Source organism: Antedon bifida, chromosome 6, assembly GCF_963402885.1.
Source record: "Antedon bifida chromosome 6, ecAntBifi1.1, whole genome shotgun sequence".
Taxonomy (NCBI): domain Eukaryota; kingdom Metazoa; phylum Echinodermata; class Crinoidea; order Comatulida; family Antedonidae; genus Antedon; species Antedon bifida.
This window is the reverse complement of record NC_136231.1, coordinates 14,399,741-14,424,418: the sequence shown is the minus strand read 5'-3', so window position 1 is coordinate 14,424,418 and position 24,678 is coordinate 14,399,741. Positions and strand designations below refer to the sequence as shown.

General features: G+C 32.7%; 2 protein-coding genes across 4 annotated transcripts; one reads left to right on the top strand and one right to left on the bottom strand.

Annotated features, from left to right (window-relative positions):
* Positions 1–91: 91 nt before the first annotated feature.
* On the top strand, positions 92–5,262 carry LOC144845483 (putative hydroxypyruvate isomerase). The gene is made up of 8 exons (XM_078702862.1): positions 92–331; positions 949–1,060; positions 2,292–2,412; positions 2,679–2,754; positions 2,860–2,909; positions 3,006–3,075; positions 4,115–4,249; positions 5,011–5,262. Exons 1-8 carry the CDS (start codon positions 136–138, stop codon positions 5,058–5,060), a joined length of 810 nt encoding a protein of 269 aa, XP_078558988.1. The 5' UTR covers positions 92–135; the 3' UTR covers positions 5,061–5,262.
* Positions 5,260–22,751, bottom strand: LOC144845431 (transcription factor RFX3-like). Of its 3 annotated transcripts, none has more exons than XM_078702765.1 (14): positions 22,636–22,751; positions 16,152–16,301; positions 15,353–15,518; positions 13,131–13,467; positions 12,649–12,830; positions 12,380–12,499; positions 11,830–12,076; positions 11,336–11,436; positions 11,038–11,189; positions 10,821–10,918; positions 10,185–10,334; positions 9,569–9,777; positions 8,706–8,854; positions 5,260–8,299 (listed from the first exon to the last, which is right to left on the bottom strand). In XM_078702765.1, exons 2-14 carry the CDS (start codon positions 16,285–16,287, stop codon positions 8,166–8,168), a joined length of 2,181 nt encoding a protein of 726 aa, XP_078558891.1. In that variant the 5' UTR covers positions 16,288–16,301; positions 22,636–22,751; the 3' UTR covers positions 5,260–8,165. The 3 variants fall into 3 exon arrangements, with proteins under 3 accessions (XP_078558891.1, XP_078558892.1, XP_078558893.1); XM_078702766.1 differs by having other exon boundaries at positions 13,143–13,467; XM_078702767.1 differs by having other exon boundaries at positions 15,404–15,518.
* Positions 22,752–24,678: the final 1,927 nt, after the last annotated feature.

Here is a 24,678-nt window from a genome sequence, read left to right as displayed (position 1 = left end):
AAAACCATATACGTACATTTTACAACGTCGCTGTGTAAACTTTCAATTATTAATATATGGGTGACGTTGATTGGTGGATCTGGAGTTAGTTCTGACCTGTATTTGTTCTTTGATGACACCCTAATCCGTATCAAAATGAGCTTGAAGTTTGCTGCAAATTTGTCCTTTCTGTTCACAGATTTGCCAGATTTAAGACAAAGGTATTATGCAGCAAAAGAATCCGGATTTCAAGCAGTAGAAGTAGCTTTTCCATACACATACCCCGCGAAAGATATCAAAGAAGCCCTCGAATCAAACAACCAAAAACAAGTTCTCCTCAATATTTTCCCAGGTATGAAGCGCCGTTTGAGCCTTATAATTGGTTTGTTTTCAGGGAGATAGTTTAGTGCTCTAAAACTCAGTTTTTACTCTAATTAAATTAATTACTATTGCAAAGGCTCCGACATGTAAAAATAAATAAAACCTAAGTAATACATATCGGGATGATTTTTGATTATCCTAACAATGCATTTTTTAGCTGGCGATCGGGAGAATATCGGAAAACTCTGCAATTATCGGGAATTTGAAACTTGTGCAGAATGAAGTTGCCAATGTCATATGACAGTGACACAATTGTTGTACAAAGCTTATGCTGCGTTTACCAGCCGTATTTCCGCAGCCATAGCAAAATTAGCAGAATTAATTAAAATAAAGTGCGCATGATCAGTCATTACCGAACAACCAAGTGCCCAATCACAACGCAATGATTTGTCCTTCAGATTAAAGGTTAAAAATTATCGCATTGATCCGATAATTAACTGATTTGAATGAGATAATTTTTGGTTAATTTTTCTCAAGTGAAATTGGTTCAACTAAATTTCCACAGGAACTTTATCGGTTAATTTTTATCGGTTACTTTTTGGCTGTGGAAACATGGCCTTAGTTTTGCCTTTTATTGTCTTTCCTTAGGTGACTTGTCTGCTGGTGAATTGGGACATGGTGCGATTCCAGGTAAAGAAAAGGAATTCCAAGATGCCCTTACATTATCCATCAAGTATTGTAAGGCCCTCAATTGTACCAGGTGAGAAAAAATAGTGTACTAAAACTGTTTTGAATTAAATGATTTTTTAGCTTTAATGGTGGACTTAACTTATAGTACCATGATCTTTAGTTAAAACAAGAATTATTTCTTACAAAAAACGCTGCTCGACTTTTTTTAACATTGTTCTTTCTTGAGATATAATGATTTATTATTTTATTATACAATTATTTTTGTTTAACAATCAGTAGTAAACATTTTGTGTAAATATAGTCTGGCCTACTGTACAGAACAAAAATATAATCATAAACTAAACTACAGTATATGTACATATTCCAGGGTAGGAGCATTAATTACTCCCTAATGACCTGGCCAACATTAAAAGTTAATAGCATACATTGCCTGTTATATATTATAATATTTTGTATCAATATTTAAATAAAGAAAAATTATGAAAATCTGACTTGTAGTTTTCGAAATATAGGGTCCAAAACATTGCCGAAAATAATCGTTTTTTGCCACGAACGAAGTACATAAATTGCATCCTCAGTAGGCAATTGTATGAATTACAGTTTTTAGTAATATATTTTGTATATCAACATTGTAAAATTCAATCAAATATGATATTAAAGAGTGTTTATTTAACCTAATTCAAAGAATTTCAATACCTTATTTTCCTGACGTGTGTTGGACAACATGACTTCACTTTCGCAGTGTGTTGATTCGTGTCAAGTCAACCAATCAAAGGGGGATAACCCAAATACGTTCAACCGTGAGCCCTCATAGACTCTCTTTTCCTAGACGTTTTTTGGGTCCAGCAGCTTGCACCTATAAATTAGTCGAGTTTATAACATTCCGAAACTGTCAGCTGTAGATATATAGCTTTCGCGTTAATAAAGCTTCTTATTGATTACGTCCTCTGGGGATTTAGCTGGCTAAAGCCGCGGGGCGAAAATAATATATATACAGTATATTTGTCATTGTTTGACAAATTCCATAAAAAGAATGGGTTTGATAAATAAAACTTAATTTTTCACTTTAAAGCTCTGTCTACACTATCAAACTTAATGTGATTAAAAAATGTGATGTGCCCATATATGGACATGATGATGGCATATGACTACCATATTTGGGCACATCACACTTTTTTGTCAAACTAGTTTGATAGTGTAGACAGAGCTTTAAGCACTGAGCTATCTTAAGCAATTGGTAAATGCCAGGCCAGCTCTGCAAAAAATGTTGTTTTTACACGTACATTTACATCATTTTTTAGATTGCATATCATGTCGGGTAAAATACCAGAACATACAGAAGAGGAGACTGAGAATCTATTAAAAAAAATGGAAGATAAGTTTGTTACGAATCTGAAGTATGCTGCAGATGTCTTAAGTAAGGTTCGCATGAAATAATCTTATTATCCCATTATTGTCATTAGTTAATTCAAAATTATATTCGCCATGACTTGGACAATAATACATGTGCTCCCCAATTAAATCTACCCATTTAAAAAAAATGTTTTTTAATTATCTAAAAAAACTTTTGTTTGTAAGTAAGTTAAAAAATATGTTTTTTCTATTGTACCCAATACTTATAAAATCTGGATTAAAAAATAAATAAAGCTGAAATCTCAAAAGTACAAAATATGTTGGTTTTTTTTCAGGAAGGTATTTTAGCATTAATAGAGCCTTTGAATAAGATAACAGTACCAAATTATTTCTTGAACAGTCAATATCAAGGTATCAAAACTGTATTGTTTATACTACTACTACTATTTATAAGAAATAAACTCTCTATTTTGTTCAATATGTAGTATAATACTTAATATACTGGTTTTTTTTAAGCTGTTGATATTATCAAGAAAGTAGAAAATCCAAACCTAAAATTACAGATGGTAGGTGTGAAAATAATATTACAATTATACTGTATTATACAAAATAATTACAACAGATGTTTGTTTACCTTATTTGTAATTATTTTTTCCCTACAGGATTTATTTCATGTCCAACAACAACATGGCAATATTACAAATATCATTAAGGAATTGTATCCCTACATAGGTCAGTACAATATAAGATGCATTCATATAAAAGAGAGTAATAATTATAGACATGCCTGATTCCCACTGGTATTCAACAGTGAGTTAAAAATGGGGCGGTGTTAGGACTATTTCAAGGGGTTGCCCAATTAGTCCAGGGCTGTGGACACCATGGGGCCTGTGGCGAAGCGAATTTTGTTAGATAACACCACTAGATTGCAGGAAATGGTACTCTTGCACGTAAAATTCATGATAAATGGTACCTCTTGTTTGCCGAAAATGTCACTCCATAGTGAGCTATCCGATACGATCGTAGCCTATTTTTCAATACGATCGTATTCTAATAAAACACATGTGACTAACATTGATAACATTTTTTGCGTATGAGAAATCAGGGGAAGTCCCCGATGAAACTTCCGGTACAGTAATAAAATTTAATAACTGTAGTCAATTGATGCAAATTTACTATTATATAGGAAATTTTCAGAAAGCACCAAACTTTGCTCTGCTACCAGTATAACACTGTTATTTCAAAGTTCGGAACGTCCATAATTACTACGGAAATTCAGCCTAATATTTCGGACGATAAACAGGGTACTACACGGAAATACTAAATTATGATTTTTTGGCCTTAAATTATAGAAAACCTCCGGCTGGCAACAAAACGCATTCATTATGGACAAATATGATGGGATGCAAGCAACTAGTCAGTCAGAAATTCATTCTGCGCATGGTCAGAAACATATCTACAAAAAAATATGTGCTGAAAATCAATACATTGTCCGTGGTATTGGTTACTCTGGTGGTTAAATGTTGCAGTGCAGTCTGTCAATTTACATATATTCTCTTTCAGTCCTGGACTTCTATAACGTTATATGGATATTGAATACGATGAAATGGCAGAAAAAACATTTAGTATGAAATTAAGATTGTTGCCCAGGCCCCTGGTACTACAATATTCTGAATATCTATATCAGAACATTAACTCTCCTGTCACTGTAAGTCGTTTGTACTATTACATTTCTGTCTCTAACATTGATCAAATTTTCTAATTCCCTCAGGTCATGTACAAATAGCGCAGGTGCCTGGTAGAGGTGAGCCAGACAGTCCTGGGGAGCTCAATTATACCTACATATTGCAACTACTCCAAGAGCTAGGCTATGATAACTGGATAGGTTGTGAATATAAACCAACAGGTAAGCGAATGAAATACTCCAAGAGCTAGGCTATGATAACTGGATAGGTTGTGAATATAAACCAACAGGTAAGCGAATGAAATACTCCAAGAGCTAGGCTATGATAACTGGATAGGTTGTGAATATAAACCAACAGGTAAGCGAATGAAATACTCCAAGAGCTAGGCTATGATAACTGGATAGGTTGTGAATATAAACCAACAGGTAAGCAAATGAAATACTCCAAGAGCTAGGCTATGATAACTGGATAGGTTGTGAATATAAACCAACAGGTAAGCGAATGAAATACTCCAAGAGCTAGGCTATGATAACTGGATAGGTTGTGAATATAAACCAACAGGTAAGCGAATGAAATAACACTGGAAGCAATTACATTCTATTACAATACACAAAGGTAATAAGAAGGGTAATGATTTATTAAGGCGGAAGGTGGGTATACAGTACATGTACGATGCGAGCCATAGTAAGTAAAAATACATGGTATCCTGCAGGAACTGTTCATGGAAAATAATAGTTTCCAGTGAGGTCCTGTTACTAAATTCAGGGCCATGAGGCAGACGAGGTGCTCGCCCACCCCAATTCCCCACCACCCCAATTCCCCACCACCCCAATTCCCCACCACAGATTGTCGTATTTTATATTAATAATTCTTATTAAAGCCTTGTCTGTTTTTAACATCTCGCTATGGCCTTGAAATTGACCAAATTTCAACAAACATAATGCTTTAAAGTTATCACTTGTATTTTCTATTTTCATCACAGGAAAAACTGAAAACAGCTTTACCTGGTTGAAACCATGGGCAAATATCTAAAGGTGCTAAAATATTTCAATCCAAGTGTAAAACCGCTCAACAACAAGGAACTCCACCAGAGTTATAATTTAAAAACAAAAACTAATTATCTTTTATTTTGTTATTATATTTGTTATATATATTATCTCATAACCATAGTTATAAATGATGTATAATGAAATCGAAAATATTTAATATGAATAAATAAAACCAACCACTGTTATTTCTATTTATTTTATTATTTTCATCAATATTGACGTTACACTTTAATAAATCACCCATTAGAAAGCAAAATTGATTTTATTACCATGTGAGAAAATAATGTGACAATTCCAAATTCTGATTTTTTTTTACATAGCCATGGAGTACATAGCTAACACATTTATTTTCTAAATTACGCATTTAAAACGCCATTTCAAGGAGACAAGTAAAAATACCTTATTTCACTTCAAAGCAAACAATTATATAATTAGAGTCAACTCTACCAAACAAAACACCCTTGTGTTGGTCCAACATGTTGCCAATCACACTTCAGTATTTACTTAAGTCAAAGTATTTTCTTTCAAGTGGTATTCATTTTTACTATTCTATGACTTGCGAGTCGGGACTGTACTCGGAATAAACTTTCCATAAAATTACAATGGTAAGTTGACGACACCTAATTTTAATTACAATCCCTGAATATTGGAGTGTAGATATTGTGTGATGGTCACCCTGAACATTGGAGCGTAGGTAATTGTGTGATGGTCAAATTTAAAACTCTTTTAATGATAGATTACTCGCTGGTACAATGTTATAATCTCGACATTTTGGACATCAAAACAGAAAAATGTAACTTGAAACTAGCTATACCGGTTGTAATAAGACATTGGAATAAAAAGTTCATTGTGATTTAAGGATTTTACTTCACATATTTGACTTTCTAATTTCAACATCCTGGGATAAATTCTAAAATGCTTAAAACATAGCCTATCTATTTATACAAACTTCAACCAGACATAGATACAATACATACCATTGATACAAATCTAGCATTAAAATGTAACAAAATTGCAAATTATTTTATATTACACATACACTGCCACAATATAAAATAATACCTTTAACAAATCTTGATGCAAAGTTTGTTATCGGTGTTGAATAAAACTACTGTCAAGTCTTATTCTTGTGTTACATTAAAAAAAAAAGCAACTATTAAATATAATGAGTGTAACATACATAACAAGTTAAGAAATTACATTTAAAAATTACAATTTTAAAGTAATTTTCTCATTGTCCTTTTACATAAAAAAATTTAGGAAAGGGTTTACTTTTAACAAATATTTTTTTCACCTATATATTTCACAGCTATGTGGTAATATACGAGGTGAAAGAATCCAAAGTGCTTAGTACTGATATTGAAAATACTAAAGAGATGTGGGGAGATATAAAACACTTATATAAAGTAAAAATGAAATATATTACTGTACTCTATATACAATGTAGTGTAATCTCTAATTCTATGCTCTCTTTAACTCTCATATCATTTTTTGGTGTTAGATGATAATTATACATCAGGCGCCGTCAAGCGATGCTTGGCAACAGTCTATACACATGAACAGGTTTTAAATAGCAAAGCTTTGGTAATATTAAAAAAAAATACTGTACAAAGTATTTTTCTGTTATCCAAAAATAAACGTCAACTCATCACTTTATATCTGCAATGCATAGAACACTATGTATTTCACCTATTCAAAGTTTTTTACCCAATTTTGAGCAAAACGCAAATTTCTTTCTTACATTTCTTATTATATACATACCTTATAAGCCACTTTGAATATTACATAGTTACTATGTCATTTATGCATATTTATTTTCCTCGCGTAATTATTATTGTTTGGCCAAATAACAAAAAATTCTATTTGATAAAAAAGAAATATATTCAAATTTGATGTATGCATAGTTAAATATTGATTTCGTATAACATTTTTTCGCCACATCACATTCAGCATTTATTACAAAAATTAAAGTGCAATGCATATAATTAACTCATTAAAAATAATTATTATAATTATCACATGCAGTTGATAAAACAGAACCATAATTAACATACTAAACATTAATAATAAGGCCTATAAAAGATTGTCACCCATTTATGAAGCAAGCTTTTAATAATATAACAAATGGGTAAGATTGTAGATTATATTTAATACACCGTATACTGCAAGTAATTCCCCCATATTAGCTTCTATATTTGAAAAACAATCTTTTTTATGCCTAAACTTTCAACAATAAAATATTTATTTTTCGGCACACATTGATAAATTTTAAACCTATCTACACACCATTCAACAAAATCCCTAATATAATACAAATAATATAACTACTATACAAATTTATAAATACAAAAATGTACCTCTAACTTCAACGATAGTCAATGAAAGACTTGTTAAATAAAAACACTAGTTTATTTCTACATCTTATAAATGTTGTTTAGGTTGAGTTAGGTTAACTCATTGTCTATTCATACTTTTGTTCTAATATGAAGTACAAATAGTCATATGAAGAACAAATAAATATATTCATATATTTCAGAAACATAAAATCCAAATTTAACTATACTGTATGTCTAGAGTCAAACGTCAAATTCACACACACATAAATAAACAGCATATCTTAAAGACTATTCTACCTAACTAAAAACTGCACTTTTAAGTGTATTTGACAATTTAATCTCTGTAACTAAACCAATTTCATTCAGTGACACCACATTAATTTGTTCTACTTATTACTAGGTTTTTAACCTAAAAGTAGTACAGTATTCATAATATACAATCATTTAAAAACGATTTGTTATCAATAGGCGGTGTATACATTAGAACATAAACCAACTACAGTGTGTTACCTAAATAATATCCCAATTGAGGGTTTTGATATCTAAACATTTAACTTTAAAAACAGTTTAACAGATCACAACACTATCGTTTTATTGCCTTTAAAAAAGCAATTTGAGCATACACTTTTAAAATGGTGAATAGTTGATAAAACTTCCCCTGCTGCACTCAACATTAACAACCCCCGATATTTATTACTTGGCAATAAAGCACAATATGTGAACTTGGCATTTTTTTAATTCTACTATTCAACCTACAAACTTATTTCCGTCTTGGCCTTCTTCGCGTCTGGTTCACCGTTTGTTTGATCACTGACGTCAGCTTGGATGGCATCCATGTGATTAACAGACGATGAGTATTTCTTTACACCTCGGCTGTCTACTTTATCTGTACAACAAATGGATAATATCGGTCATTTAGATGGCGCTATAGAAAATTACTCATGCAGGCAATTTCAAGAAACAAAGAAATTCATCCAAAAGAGAGACCAAGGCCGTGTAAGAATCGATTTCTATCCCGAGCGGAATTTCTGCTCAACCGCCCATCTGCTCCACATTCTGTGTAAATGGTCATAAGAAATAACATAGATTCTATTTACCGCTCATCTGTGTAAATTGGCCTTATATTGGCATAATTTTAATGCTCAAAATGGATTTTTTTTTTATCTCAATATTGGGGAACTCTTTTCATTCATGCATACTGACTTTGTTAAAATAATCTTTCTTTTTAGTATGGATTTGCACTAAATGTTAATTTAATCTCTCTGGGATAAAAAAAAAAGGTATGGACTTACCCATTACAGCGATAGGGGTTTCACCTGTTGCCGATGCAACTCTGTGTTCAATCAAGTAAAACATGTACTCATCATAAAGGAGACGGATTAAGTGAAATGATCCAAAACTAGCGGCACTTCTAAGAGTTAGATCACGAATCACCATTGAGCTATAAATGTAATCAAATATTAATATTATTATTATATACAATATATTACGATAAACTTGTGAATACTCTGTAAATAACCTGTAATTTATTTATTTATTTTTTGCAATTAACTACAAAAGTACTACCTAATCTGTTTTTCCATTATGTTATACTAATAATATTAATTAAGAGCAAATGAGACAAGCACTTCTCCAGATGTCAAGGGTTTTTAAGTGTTAAAAAAACACTTCAATGGCTAAACATACTAGAACATTCACAAGAAATTAACACTTACACATTTTCTGTTTATACTTTGTTTTACAGAGGCCTTATAATATTTGATTGAAATTTAGTGCATTTAAATGTAACAAAATTCAATATACAAACATGGATTAAAAATGAATTAAATACTATCATAATTAAAAACATAATTCAGAAAAGGATGTAACTATTATCACAGTGTATGGGTCACAGGTATTTATCTGGATAAGTTTGTGACTTATCAAGCAAAGTTAGTGACAATTCACTGTGCCCATGAAACAGACTCTATGTGACCAGAGTATAAATACTGCATCACATGTACTTCACATGTATCATCATAGATCATAGCCTAACCCTACATGATATAGCCAACAGATGTGATACTGTATTACCAAATTTTTCTATGATACTGGGCAATTATTGTCATATAGATACAGCACTGAGAATTGGACCCTGGGTGTCTGTAACTCTCACCTGTAGAATGACCACTTTAGCAGAAACTGTCTTGCAGCCTTGGCAAAGTTTGGTGAGTTTTCATGAGGTTTGAGTACTTGAGTGACAACACTCTCTAACCATGCTGCCCACTGCTCCAATGAGTTCTGCTGCTGGAGCGTGTTCTTAAAATCTTGCTCTAAACGTTGCACCATTTGATCCTCACATTGACACACCCACGATGCTTGCTCCTGTTAATCATAAGAAAGTTAAGCTATAAAACTTTATGTGACAAAAAATGTGATGTGGTCATATATGGACATGATGATGTCTTATCACTACCATATTTGGGCATATCACTACCATATTTGAGCACTTTTTTGTCAAACTAGTTTGATAGTGTAGACAGAGTTTTAGAGAGGGCACTGGGGAGTTTGATATTTTCATTTCATAAGTTTAATTTGTTCATTTTAGAGATGCATTTTATTCTAAATAGAATTATTTGAAACTGGTAATGGCTTTAAAAATCATTCAAAACATTCTGTATTGTATAAACAATTAACACAATAATGTTATACCAATTGTAGAGAAATGAAAATTGGAGGATGGCATTTGCAAAGTTGTATGTAATAAATTATGTCTAAACAATTAGATTTACCTGAACATTAGCAAAATCTACCCTGTTAAGATCACTCAACATCTGACTAATTTGCGAGGTATTTTGCAAAACGGCTCTTGCAGCCTGGGCAAGATGGTTCAGAGATGTATACCGACGCAAGGTCTGTGCAAATGCTGTCACTACTCCATTCTGCAAATATCAAAATAAAAATCTATTAGCAGTTCAGTACAAAAAGTAGCAGGCAATTAAATTAGTTAATTCTAGCGACTGTAGACCTCCTTGTTTGGGACATCCTATTTAGTGGAAACCCCTTTTAAAAGGCATTTTCATGTTAAAACGAACAAGGGGAAATACATGTTTTAATACTACAGCCAACTCCTATACAGGGGACACTTTGTTGCCCCTTAATAGGGATTCTACTGTATTGTAGTTCCGTTTTGGTTAGTTAGATGATGAGTAACCTGAAGTACTTGAGACTTCAGTTTAGTACTAGATGGCAATAACAGATTACACAGTACAGTATTATGCCGTAACAATATCAGCGTAACCCCATCTTTGTTGTGACAATTTCTGCTATTTCATCGAAATTTGGTACAGTTACAGAAGCTATCACACCGCAGATTGGTCTGTAGGCATGCACAAACATTTAAGTACAATGATGATGTAAAACTTTACCTTCATAGTGTACATTTCATGAGGTATACCTGTCATGCTATTTTTCAACCAGGTTTCTAAACTTTTTGCAAAATTTCTAATGGCTTGAGTCAAGGCACCTATGTTAATATAATAAAAAAAGCATTTTTAAACTGATAAATATAACAGTAGCTTTCTTTATGTGAATTCAATTTATTTAATCAAGATTATTATTAGTAAAACTAATTATGTTACTTACTTGGAATAGGCCTAAGAACGTCCGGTATAAGAACCTCCACTAAGCCTTGGTAGAGTACATGATCATAATGCTTGATATAGTTGAGAATTGGCTGTGATTTAGACAAAGCTATTAACTTGGCTTTCGGCAACCTCTTTTCTGGATCTGCTTCGCTGTAAAATGTAAACAAAATATAATGCTTGTTTTAAATCTAAATGTCAATATTGAACAGGCATGTAAATAATCTAAGCTGGGCTGGTTGATATTGTGTACATCCGGTCGTTTTAATAAAATAATAGTCATACACGGCTGAACTTACTTTGTATTGGTCGGGCTATCTGCTGGTGGATTCCTCCAGAAAGTCTGCCAAAGAGCTTCAATCAATGAGAATTGAAGATTTACAACTACATCTAAAACAGCCTAAAGAGATAGAATAGAAGTTGTGATAATTTAAATTAAACAAAACACTATTAGATTTATTGTAGGCCATTTAAAGAGGCAATATGACAATCAAATGGCATGTTAGAGCTTGTTTCCATGTACAACTACAAGGACACTCAGAGAGCACAAACCTCAGCCTAGGTAAATGAAAATTAAATTTTTGTTCCCAATGACACGTTCCCTACGAAACCATCCTTTAAAATCTTATGAAAGTCGGGCAATAACAAATAAACACACACGCGATCGACCACATAACCTCTCGCCATTGTTCTGGTGGAGGTAATAAAACAACAAAATATACAATCATATTCACACAGAAGTCAATGAACTATTTAAATATTGCACCATTCATTTACATTTTATATTACATACCTCACAATGTTCTCTGTAAAGTGTCTTAAACATGACAATATCAGCTTTAGTTATTCCTTCAGGTAGTTCACTTCCGTTAAAATTAATCTCGTCAAATGAAGGCAAGGCCAGTGAAGCATCACCAAGGAACTGTTGATGTTGCTGCGTTTGTGTTTGAGGTTGTGGTTCAACAATAGTGGATGACTGCTCATCTGTAGTTGTTATGTCTTTACTATCACCAATAGTTTGTAGATTGTGTGGCTTGAATCTAAATAGACCCAAGAAAGTTGTTTTTTAATGCCACAGATTTTCCAATGTAAAATCAAATTCTTTCTATGTTTAGTCTTTTTGGGGTGTGTCAGAGTTTTTCTAAATCTAGAAAAATGTCTAGATCTAGAACGGGTTTTTCTTTAGAAATCAGATTTGTAAATGGACCTTTCCATTATTAATGAGAGGGAATAAATATTTTACCAGTACAATCTTATGACTGATATGATTTCTTAATTAGTATTTATTTTATGAATTGAGGCACATGTGGCCAAGGATTAGCAATAGTACATCAAGTACAAACCTTTTTCCAGTGTTTAAAGGTTGTTGACGCATTGCTGTGTGGCCAATATCATCCTGGTACATGTTAAGTGTAGACGAGCTCTTGATTCGAATCCCATAATAATGATACTTAGAATTGCCTCTGTTGGGTAAAATAATATTAAAAATAAATTATAGGATAAATGATTAAAAACGACAAACTTCAACTTCATTTTAAATGCAGGTATATGGCAAAGTGTTAATATGTCATAGTTACGAATTTTAAAAACATTGTGCATGATTTTAACTTGCCTTGTACCCAAACGTCTAGTCCTCAAGCCCAGGAACACAGATCGGATCAGTTTTCCAAATGAAGCAGCATTGACTGGGTCAAGTTTCTGTTCCGTACAATGCCTTAAGTAATGGGCATACAGAGTACTTCTGGGAAGGCTCACTCCCTCTGCTGTTTCGTAATTATCGATAAGCCATTGTACCTGTAAAAAAAGAAGATGGAAATGCTTATTTATAAACAGATAAAATATAATGGATAGACCTAAAGCAAAGACTGTACCTTACAAATATAACTTAGAGGGTGGTTTGTTTGTCATTAAAATAGAAATAGATAAATTCAGAATTATTCTAGGATTAACCACATATCTACTTAAAATGAATACATTTTAACAATTTAAACCATAAATGATTCAACATATTAAAACTCCCCGTTAATTAAAAAAAAAAATATATACACTAGATAATATTGATATTAAGAATGTTAGTAAAGAGGAATTGCTCACATGTCCACTTACTGTTGCCGGCGATGCTCTGGTCATGTGACTAATTGGTGACAAATGATGGTCATCCATATGACCGGCCACCACATATGTATTACCCTGGTTTGTAATGATTGGTGAACCGGAAATAATATGTGTACCCAATAGACCTGTTGTGTTTCCCAACACTGTGGATCCTCCGATAACGGAATTTGACGTTCCAATCGTTTGTACATTTCCGACGGAGCCGGTCGATACTACAACACCAGCCGTGCTACCAGCAGGAGCGGTGAAGTACGTTGTTCCTTGGACTTGCGGTGCTTGCGTGTACATTGTTGTTGAGTCGCTGTAGCGATAAGGCCTGTATAAGATTTGGTTTCGGCAAAGAATGGCCACAACAATAGATGGAGTGAAAGATGGAGTAGAGGATGAAAATTTGGAAAGGAAAAAATATGAATGTCAGTACAAGCAATGGTATATATAACATGCAATGATTATCTTAATGTTTTAAAATGATCATCTTGGCAGGTTGGTATAATCAGAAAGCCTTTAAAAATTGTTTTTTTAAAAAGTCATGCTAACTCTATTCACCTAGGGGTGCACGATGAATTCTAAATAGGAGCGGGCAGTTGTTAAAGGCTTTACTACTTTCATTTTTGCCTGGGCCATGGAAATGCATGTTTATGAAATAATGATTATTCAGGTATTTTGATTTCTAAAGGGAATTCTAAATAAATAAATATATACAAATTGAAAAAGAATATTAATATATACTGTAGCATATACAGTACCACAGTTATAATATATAATAAATAAATATGGCATGATTAATAAGAGGGGACATTTTTGTAGCTACAATATCAATTAAAAAAAAATTATATTTAATTTGTCAATCACTGCACTCAGTAAATTCAACAACATCCATAAACTATGAACTCATTAAAGACTTGTGGTTAAAAGTGCATGCTATTTATAAAAACATGCATTAAAAAATAACATATGTACAGTATAACTGTCAATAATACATACAGTATATAAACTGTCACAAATAATATGTACAGTATATAACTGTAAATATTTCAATATAGACAGTGTAACTGTCAATATTATAATATGCACAGTATATAACTATAGACATCCCAAGTTTCCAGGCTATATACACAGGGTATTTGGTATTATGGGAAATAGCCAAAAAATACTACATTCTTGTTCATTCATCACCAATAACATGCAACACATTAGCTATATAATGCTAGGCAAATGTGAATTCTTTTTTTTCTAAATTAAATGTACAAAATCAAATCATTTTCAGCAACATCCAAAATCTCACACATTCATTATAAAGCACTAGACAATTATACAACATATACAAGACACATTCTAAATATATAGAGACATGCAAAGCTTATAGAATTAAAATATAACAAATAAAACAAAACAGACTACATCTAATTTGAACCAGTTGGCTTGGAATGTCTTGAATATGCTAATTTTAAAATATATTGGAAAAGAAACTGGGGGTGCTTGAAATTAGGAATAATTTACATGTTATTTCATTTACTAAAATCTTTAAACAATCAATTTCCTCAAAACACAGTTATTGCTTTATGAGAACAAGTTCAGAATTCCACGTCTCTGGGAAATCTTTAAAAAGTAAATGTAAAGGAAATTTTGACTTGCTAATTCAATAATTAATTTACTACTTTTTGTAGTATAATATTGATAAGAGTTTTTTAAAAGAAGATGGATTGTTTGTTTTGTAAACAAATATATAAAAACTGCCAACATCAAATGATAAGCATTACACAGCAAAAAGACCAAGAACAGTACATAACGACTGTCTGCTCATGTGTACAAACCCATCAGCATTGTGATAGCTTCCTTAACTACCCCAATTCCAGAATCTTGCATAAGCTTATCGCCAACATAAATTCTGGGTTAGTAGGTTAGGATAGTCAGAGAAGCTATTATTAAAGGAGATTGGTGTGTAGACATGCTCAGACTATTCTTCATAGTGTCCTGTTGTGTATAACAATAGCAACATCAAGATAGCCAACTGGTTAGTGCTTTAGGCACAATGTGGGACCATTTGTGTAGCGTCAATAATCGTGTGCGAAAAAAAAAACACAATGAAAGCCGACTACGATTTAGGGTCGGTGCACGACTACAGTTTGATATAAACACAGCACAAAGATTTTTTCACTTCACGGCACACGACCACAGAGCTGTCTAATGGTTTATCTCACATAGTGCCGTTAGCGAAGATGGTCTGGTTGTTGTCGTTGTCCGTGACATACTGCAAGTGGTTTGAAAATACAGATTGTTGTTGCTGCTGTTGCTGCGATGGTTGGGCGTTTTGAAGTGTAACAGTGTTGGTACTTGATGTGGAGTCTTTCAGAACGTCGTTTGAATCTGTAAGAAAAGTTGATTAATAACAGTTAAAAACAAATTAAACAAATCTTTATAGCTATAGCCAGCTTGTATTTTGATCTTCACAAAAGTTACCATCAACACGATTAAACACTCCTCTGCCCCAAGAGTGGTGGTACAGATAAATGTAATGTACGTCCCAATATTGTCAATATACAGTTACCTCTGTATCTCAGTTTTTTTTTAGTATATAAATTAATTTTTTGTATTATCAATTTAATTAATAGCATACTGTATACAGTAGGATTGGACATACTGTATTCCTAGTTATTTATTAACAAGATAAGAATCCAAGTCACTTTACAGTACTTTCTATTATACAATTTTGTGCGTAAATTCATTTAGCTTCCCCGGATTAAAAAAGGACTAACTTTGAGACCACTATTATTGAATTTGTAGTTAGCTTCTTATTAGAATTCATAAAGACCTCAAAAGATCGCAACAGAAATTGTCCCCCAAAAATGGGCGATCAGAATACTGTATTTATTGACGGTAGACCATGGTTGAGATTAAGGGATAGAAAATTCTTCTTTCAAAAAAATGACCATGGTATTAAACAATTATTCATATTTGAGAATGAAGGTGACATAATTAACATTAAAACATATAACTGACTTGTAACAATAAATTGTGGTTGTGATGTACGCTGGGTTGATTGCGCAGTTATAATTGTCTGATGGCTAACTGTCTGCTGTTGGTCCTGTGATGGTGTTATTTGCATGTCAGACACAAACGCTGTTTGTGTTGCCATTCTTCATTCAAAGTCTGTCAAATAAAAAGATATTGATTGGTTTACTAGCAAGAATTATTTATATACAAATAATTTAATAAACAATATCGTGGTACAGTATATTAGATAGCAATGAGACTATTGTCTGTTGTATCCTACTGTTGTATAGTTGACTGTGCTTATCATAATTTAATATTTCATTAAATACAGTCTATGTTTTGAAGGACATATGTACAAACTAAATGTATTCAAACATTGACAAATAAATGAAATAATTATTCGATAAAATTAATAAAGACATTTTGGACATAGAATAAAAGGAAAATCAATATCATATTAATAAAACAACTGGTAGATAGTACACAAGCATTGCTCCTTTGTTAATTAAATAATTTCCTTTTTTTTCTTTGTTTTTACAATCCATTAACATTAGGCACTTTATTGTACAATACATGCACTCACCACTAAACAACCTTCGACTAATATTTCTAGGTTTTATACATTAATAATTAAGTACACTTTACAGCCAATTCAAAGTGCTAATCTGACAATTTCAATGTCTTAATTCTCGTAACATTCACTAGCTATTGTTTGATTCTAATTGGTATGCAAATCATGTTCCAATGACCCTGGGAAGTATTACTGGTAGAAGAATACAGTAAGTACTTTGACAATATTGGTGAGAAGATCAAATAATTCCAATACATTCAATAATGACTCCCTCTTCATTATTTTGGGTTAGTTTTATTTTGTTAGATGAAAACTGTAGTCTTGCTGTATTGTTATCTACATGTTATACAATGCATTGTTGTAAAGTGTGTTAATTTAAATTTAGTATATTATTATTAATATACAGTAAAAAATATGTTTTAGACTAGTGCTTGCAAGGGACAGTTCTTCCATTCCCATCTACCTACACTGTAACCTTAATTATACAGTGGGGTACAGATTTGTTTTCAAGAATTTTACTAATTTTAAAAGATTATTATTTATATATCGTACTTATGCGGGAATAAGCCTGTATAAGCAAGTATACAATGTTCGTTAGATAGAAATGTACTGTACCAAAGAAATTTAATAAGCTTGTTTACAGTATGACAGCTGATACCAAATTGTGGTTCAGTTCTTCGTTTTGGCGACTTGTGATTCGAGCGGGGTGTGTGCAGCGATCTTCGTCCGCGATGGAGTGTAAACCAAACAGGGCCGCTAGGACTGATATGGCCTCAGCTTATATTAGCCCAGCTTGGTTATGATAAAAGGTAGGAGGATGCGGTGTATGGAAGTCGCCAGATGAGTCGACCATCACAAAACTAATACTATATTTTGTATTATCAAATACAAAATAATGTATTACGGCATCTTCGAATTAATGGGTGGGCTTATACCCGAGTGCCGCATTTTGCATGAAAATTAGTCAAAAGTCGGGAGTAGGCTTAAACCCGAGTATGGGCTTATACCTGCATCAGTACGGTAATTACAGAGCAAAAGTTACAGTAATCTGTTCTTCTGAAATAATATGCTACTGTACCGAATAAGGTTTATTGCAAATAGCTTGATTTTGCGAGTAACGTCATTGCACAATGTATGATGGGAAGGGTTTGGGAGCGTACGTACAAACAACAATTCACGTACATAAGCGCTATGAAGTTAGCTCCCAAAACCTTCCCACCATGCATCGCGCACGCTATTTGCAATAAACCTTGTTTGCTTGACATGAGTTAATTATTATTGAGAGGAGGATAAAGTCATCTGAACTTGCAAATTATAAAAATAAAATATAATACCAATGAAAATATGCATTATATTATATATATATTATATTGATTACTTTAAAATCATACTTCCATCAAATATATGCTATATGATTTGTTGCTAAGCAACGAACTAAAATTGCTGAGTGATTCATATAAAATAAGCCAAGGGTGAACAAAACAGTTGCAATAGTTATATCAAATAGTGGTTGCTAGGCAACACAACTAATGAATGGGTATGTGGATGATGACGACACTAAATGTAATACAGTCGACCAGGTCTAATTTACGTACCCCTTGGTCTGAGAGGCGTTCGTAAATGAATAAGTTTGTAAATGAGAAGCTTCGAAAAAAGCGCCCTCTATTAAAATCAGTGGTAGAAACCTAACAAAGTTCCGATGTATAACTTACTGTGCATAGTATAGTAAGAAGAACAAACAATATTTATTAAAAATACAGTATAAAACAATCAAATTTAACATGTAAATTAACACTTTGACTGCCAAAAAGATTTATATTTCTGTTCCATTGTTTACTTTTTATTTTTGCATATTTTGATACAAACTGTAATTTACAAATCTGTTCTTGAAGTAATAATATCAAATCCGTTCTGGACCGCATATACAGTATTTTACATTTTGAAAGCTACTACAATCTAGTGTGGACAGCAAGTAAAATGAAATTCCCCGAATAGTCCCAGACTGAATCGTCCCCCAGGGCCGAATCGTCCCTCTACCATGGGGATGATGATCTCCTGACCACTAGCTTAGGCCTAGACTAAACGGCCTAAACAACTTTTAAACTTGAAATAAACAGAATATGTTTGTAATTAAACCATTGCTTTATTTATCTTTTTTATTTTTTGAAATAAATGTTTTGGGATAGTTTAATAAATTAAGATGATAAAATACTATAGTAGGTGTAAAAGTTTTAAATGCTATTTTTTTAATTGGCTGATGATGTCATCGTTTAAAAGGTGTTCGTAAAATACAATTAGAAGGTTCGTAATTGAGAAGTGTGTAAATGAGAAGGTCGACTATACTGTAAAGCTCTGTCTACACTACATGTATCAAACTTTGTGACAAAAAAAAAATGTGATGTGCTACCTGTAGGCAAAAAAAAACCAAACATGGACATGATGTCATATCACTACCATATTTGGTCATATCACTACCATATTTGGGCACATCACACTTTTTTTTGTCAAATTAGTTTGATAGTGTAGACAGAGCTATTTAATTATTTTAAAATATCCTGAATTTCTAACTACTGTATATAATTGAAAGTGGGATACTAGTGTTAAAACATATAATAAACAGGGTGGGTAAAACTGTAATTATTAATCCACTTTCAATGTTGCTCAAATTAAGTCTGTAGTTATTTAAACTTAAAATACATTTTAAAGGCTGCAATCAGTAAACAGATTACCAGACTATGTTCTAGGATAGATTTAAAAAAAAACAAACAACTTGTGGCAGTTTAATCAAAAGAAAATGGTGATTTGTTTTTAGCTAGTGAAAAAAGGTGTTATCTAATACACCTACTACACAGTGGTGGCGGCAGCGGGGAGGGGGGTTGTTCTAAGGGGGATCTAGGGTACTTTTTGTCGGGGAATATAATATACAGTAAAAATCGTTCGCGTTCACTTCGTAGCTTCAGCGCCTAGAAAACCGCGACGTTCCATTGACCGTGAGTACGTCAGAGGGCTATTATGCACTTTATATGCATTCATTATTGTCAGCGATCTAACTACTAAACAGTAGCTAGGTACACACTTGTCTGGCGGTGTCCCTTTGTACGAATCATTCAACGTTGGGTCCAGACGCGTGATATCATGTTCCATCCAGGGACCAAAAAGTGTACTGTAGTTACTTTTCAGGCGAAGTTTACCGACGGTTACGTCGTGTACTATGTGTCGACGTACGCTACAGCAAAAATGAATTATGTTAATTGTTCGTATGTTCACCAATGTTTTAATTTACAAGTAACCCTCTGTACCGTAGGAAGATCATGGCGCCACAGCTGCTACTACAGTACAGTAGCTTCTTCAAGGCAGGGAAGTCATACTGTACTTGGGCTTCATTTGAAACAAAAATCCTACACATAATTAATAAAAAAGGTACTTAATACAATTACTGAACAAGACATTTTTTTTTGCTAATATCCCATTTAAGAATTCAATGGTTCATAAATAATTTGACTGAAATGTTTGCATCTGAATAAGGAAACCACCTAATACAGAAAAATCAAGTTGACTTTGTACTGTATCTTTATTTGTGATCACTCAATTATAAATTGATCTAACAAACGCAAGATCAACAGGGGGTAGAAATGGTAAAATGAATAAATCAGGCTTCTAGTGAATAAGAATATTAGATGAGACTAAGAACAATGTATTAAAGTACAGTAGTCTACTAAAGAATAAACTATTCTCAAAATTATTTACTAGTGTACATTTATGTAAAATACTAAATGCAAACCTTTTAATTTGGTATCTAGACCAACACTCTGATAACTGTTTATTTCGCAGCCCAACACTGGACCAGTGTAGTAAATGTATAATATAAAGGATTAGCCACACCTCAGCCAAACCATAGTTGGGACTGAGGTAAGACAATTTTAGGAATATAGACCTCTAGGTCCCCAGAAAATACATTTTAATTTTGTTTTTGGAGGGTAAAAATTCAACGCACGCCCAGGGTTTCCCATTTATAATAGGGATAACGATGTAAAATTAAAAGTTAATATTTTTCAACCAAATTATACATTGCCTGTTAGTATTTTGTATCAATATTATAATAAAGAAAGAATTATGAAAATATGACTTGTAGTTTTCGAAATATAGGGTTTAAAACATCGTCGAAAATGATCGTTTTTAGCCACGAACGATGTAAACAAATTTCGCCCTCAGTCGACAATTGTATGAACTAGTAATTTTTCGTAAAAATAATTAAATAAAATCACGGTTTTAAGTAATATAATTTGTATATCAACATTGTAAAATTCAATAAAATATATTACTTATTTATTATATAAAAAAAAGTGTTAATTTAACCTCATTCGAAGAATTTCAATGCATTATTTTCACGTGTAATTGGACAGGCCTTAGACCATGTGACTTCATGGCACTCGCGAGAAAATTATTCCGCTGTGTGTTGATTCGCGTCAACCAATCAAAGGGCGAGAATCCAAAATCGTTCAACCGTGAGACCTGCAGAGCGGTCGAATGCACAGGTTTGATTGGCTTGCAATGACATCATACCACAAAATGGCGTTTTTGTAGTTGAGCCTCTCGGAATTTTCCAAAAATTATTTTAAAAATGGACAAAACGGATAATTTTCATGGTATATGGGTTAAAATTAATATTTTTCTTAGTAACAAGCACATGGTATGTGGAACTATATTATCTTGGTGTAGGAATAAAAAACATTTTGAGGTCATAAGAGGCTCAACTACAAAAATAAGGTTGAAAATGGTAGGTCATTGAGCCTTCCGAGGGTTTCGTAGTAAACAAAGTCTATACGCGCTAGGCGATAACGATCTTTTAACCACTATATTCACATTTTTGGTTGAATGAATTGGAAATAAAAAATACTTTATCTTATAGAATAATAGGTAAATAAATATTTACTCAAAAGGATATTTTCATAATTTATTTATTTTCAGAATAATTACCTAATAAAAAGTGTTTACCAAAGTTAAAAAACACTGCGTCAATGACATTGCGCGCATAGTAACGTGCGCGCTGTTTAATCGTGGTAATGAAAATGGAGTCAGCTCTCGGTATCCCTATTTATAACGCATATCACTGTGTTGCATCACAGTTCACACAGGATTTTACATTCCAGTGTTTGGTACGTTTACGAACATTTTCGTCAAGATCAAACATGGAGAACATAACTTATTTCTTCTTCATAGTCTTCCCCACTAAAATTTAATCAGCCATATCTTTTTTTTAATAAAATGTCTAATGACTGTTTTTATTTTTCTGAAACCTGACGGATCGTTTTTATCATTTATCAAACATCACCAACATTTTGATTCTAAACAGAAATTATTTTTACTGTAGTTTACAATATACACAGAGGGCACTGCATGCAGAATATAGCCTACCCATATCATTATCTATCAACCATATGGCAAGGCTAGAGCTTGGGAAAAACTCTTCTTTTTTTTCAACATCACGAATGATGGAATGAATTAATATATAGGCCTACTGTACGTTATTCCGTGTAAATTAACTAACTGCAGTACTTCACAGTTTAGTTTATTAACGTAAAAGAATGGTGGAGTAACATTGCTTTATGTACAGGCTGGGAGGTGGTAAAGCCACTGCATCACCACCGCCACCCACACCACCAGGCAGCTAAACGAATTCGATTTTCTATGTAGTGACTGGTTGTGACTACGATACGAAGTAGAAGTCAATCAGAAAAATGCGTGCATGCACCGCCATTTTGTCACGTTAGCTAAAAATCATAGGCAGTAAATTGTGTAATATTAGCATTTTTCAGTAAACATCATGAAAATAAATGTAGTCTGTCTATAGTAGAATATATACATAGCAAGCGCAGTCTCTTGCAATCGGACACTAGGAATAATAAAAACAGAAATTACCTTGTAGTTGGCGGGTAACAGTCGTCAAGACTACGGTGACTATGGCGTTTATTCTCAAGGCAACAGTTGCTAGTCCTTACAACTGAACGGAAGGAAATGTATTCATCCGCCTAAATATTTTCGTTTATTTTATGTAAAATTGTTCTTAAATTGAATATTTGTTTAGAAGATAGGTTAATAAAATGCACAATTAATTGCATGATTTTATAATTTGCATCTTCTAATAGTGTCAATTTTTAAATTATTTTCTTTGTATATAACTATTTTGTTACGCTATAGAAAGATTTGAGTGACGAGTTACGGATAAAATGGCCTAGCGGATGGCCGTTACAATGGCGTTGTATTGTTCTGTGGTGGTGACTGTGTTGTACTGTATGGATGGCGCTTTTGAAGCAACACACCTTGATCGGCAATGTTGAACAGTTGTCATGGGGATCCATCCATGCGTTAAGAATTTCTATTGATAATTATAATATGACATGTAAAATAGGTTATGCACTTATCCTTTTATCCTTTGGCGGAATCATAGGTTTAGGTTACGTATAGTAGGCCTACTATAATAGTAGGCCTACCGTAAATATTTTTATTACATTTCTTGTTGAATAGATGCCATTTAGTTATTCACTTTGACATAAAACTGGATTGAAAAAAAAAATTATTTACCTGATAAAATGTATTTTAAAGCAAAATAATTGTCAGAGAATGGTTTTTGGTTAAAATTAGCCGTTTCTTTTGTCTTTTTTTATAAGTGAAATGTTTATTTTTGTTGATTTTTTTTCTACAGAAGTGAATAACTACTTTATTAAAACTGCAAAATGGCCTATTCAAAATCTGATTTTATTAATCTTTATTTTTCATGTTTTTAGGGGACATAGGCCTACATTTATAAAAATAAAGACCGATCATCTGTAGCTTTATAATAGAAAAAAAATAGAGAAAACAAATCATCAGCTCTTTTCTCGAACTCTTGCACTCGTCCGCTTCCCTTATAAGCTTTGGTCTATGATACCTTCCTCATTACGTCAATTAGTTGTTACGAATCTCTTCCCCATTACATCTTTTATCATCTGTTGACTCTTTTCCTTCTTGATAAATCTCAGAATTTTTTTTTTAGTATTTAATTTATGTTGTATTCATCTCTGTAGCAGCCTATATTTTACATTATATTTTGTTGGTGAATAAATAACTTAAAGATGTATTGTCCCTTGAAACACAAAAAAATGGTCAAAATATTCTAAATTCAAATTGGCCATATCAAAGTAATATTAAAGTTATTCACTTTAAGTCGAAAATTCGAGCCAAAAACAACAAGTTTTACGTAATTAACAGGTAAAATTAATTTGATTACATTTTGCTGGAAAATCGTCGCGAGCGAAAGTAAACAAAGATTTCAAACCATGAGGTGCATTAGGCATGATGCTAATTAGGATTGTTTACAACTCGTCACGGTTGAGAAGGTGTTTTCACACAGATCGCGAGGAAGTTTTATAATTATGCATACAGAGTAGCCAAACAAGCGCGTTGCATGATGAGATATGTTTTGATCGAAAACTGGAAGTCAAAGTTATTTTTTGAACAAAAAATGATTTTTTTTTTTCGACTAATTTTTGGTGAAAGTAATTACTGTTATGATACTTCAAAATGACCCACTTTTTTTCGAAATATTTTTTTGTAAATTTTTTTGGAATTAATCAAAGGGACAATACATCTTTAATGAAGATGAAATTAATACCGTAAACGCGCCATGGGGCGGGTGGTATTCTAGGGAAGGCCTTTATTTTTTTGTGGGGTTTAATATGGTAACATTATAATCAATCATGAGTTATTGTGTGTTGTGGTGGGGCGTTATATTTTGAGGAAAAAATAAAGGCCCGGGGTTTTTATTTCAGAAGTAAGGGGGGGGGGGGGGGGTTATTAAATTTATTCGAAAAAATATGAAAATCATAATTCGCACTAAACGCATTTTAAAGATTCATTATTCCGTCGGAAGATACGACGAAGCCGTTTTTGTTCCCACTAGGACGCAGCGCAAAGACGTACGTA

What these genes read in the sequence shown, in the direction of transcription:
- LOC144845483 (XM_078702862.1), top strand. Translation starts at nt 136, where the DNA reads ATGAGCTTGAAGTTTGCTGCAAATTTGTCCTTTCTGTTCACAGATTTG. An exon ending in CAAACCTAAAATTACAGATG is followed by an intron (nt 2,910 to 3,005) that starts GTAGGTGTGAAA and finishes TTTTCCCTACAG; the next exon opens with GATTTATTTCATGTCCAACA. An exon ending in GGAATTGTATCCCTACATAG is followed by an intron (nt 3,076 to 4,114) that starts GTCAGTACAATA and finishes TAATTCCCTCAG; the next exon opens with GTCATGTACAAATAGCGCAG.
- LOC144845431 (XM_078702765.1), bottom strand. Translation starts at nt 16,287, where the DNA reads ATGGCAACACAAACAGCGTTTGTGTCTGACATGCAAATAACACCATCA. An exon ending in CGGCAACAGTAAGTGGACAT is followed by an intron (nt 12,831 to 13,130) that starts GTGAGCAATTCC and finishes CTTTTTTTACAG; the next exon opens with GTACAATGGCTTATCGATAA. An exon ending in CTAAAGTGGTCATTCTACAG is followed by an intron (nt 8,855 to 9,568) that starts GTGAGAGTTACA and finishes TTACATTTATAG; the next exon opens with CTCAATGGTGATTCGTGATC.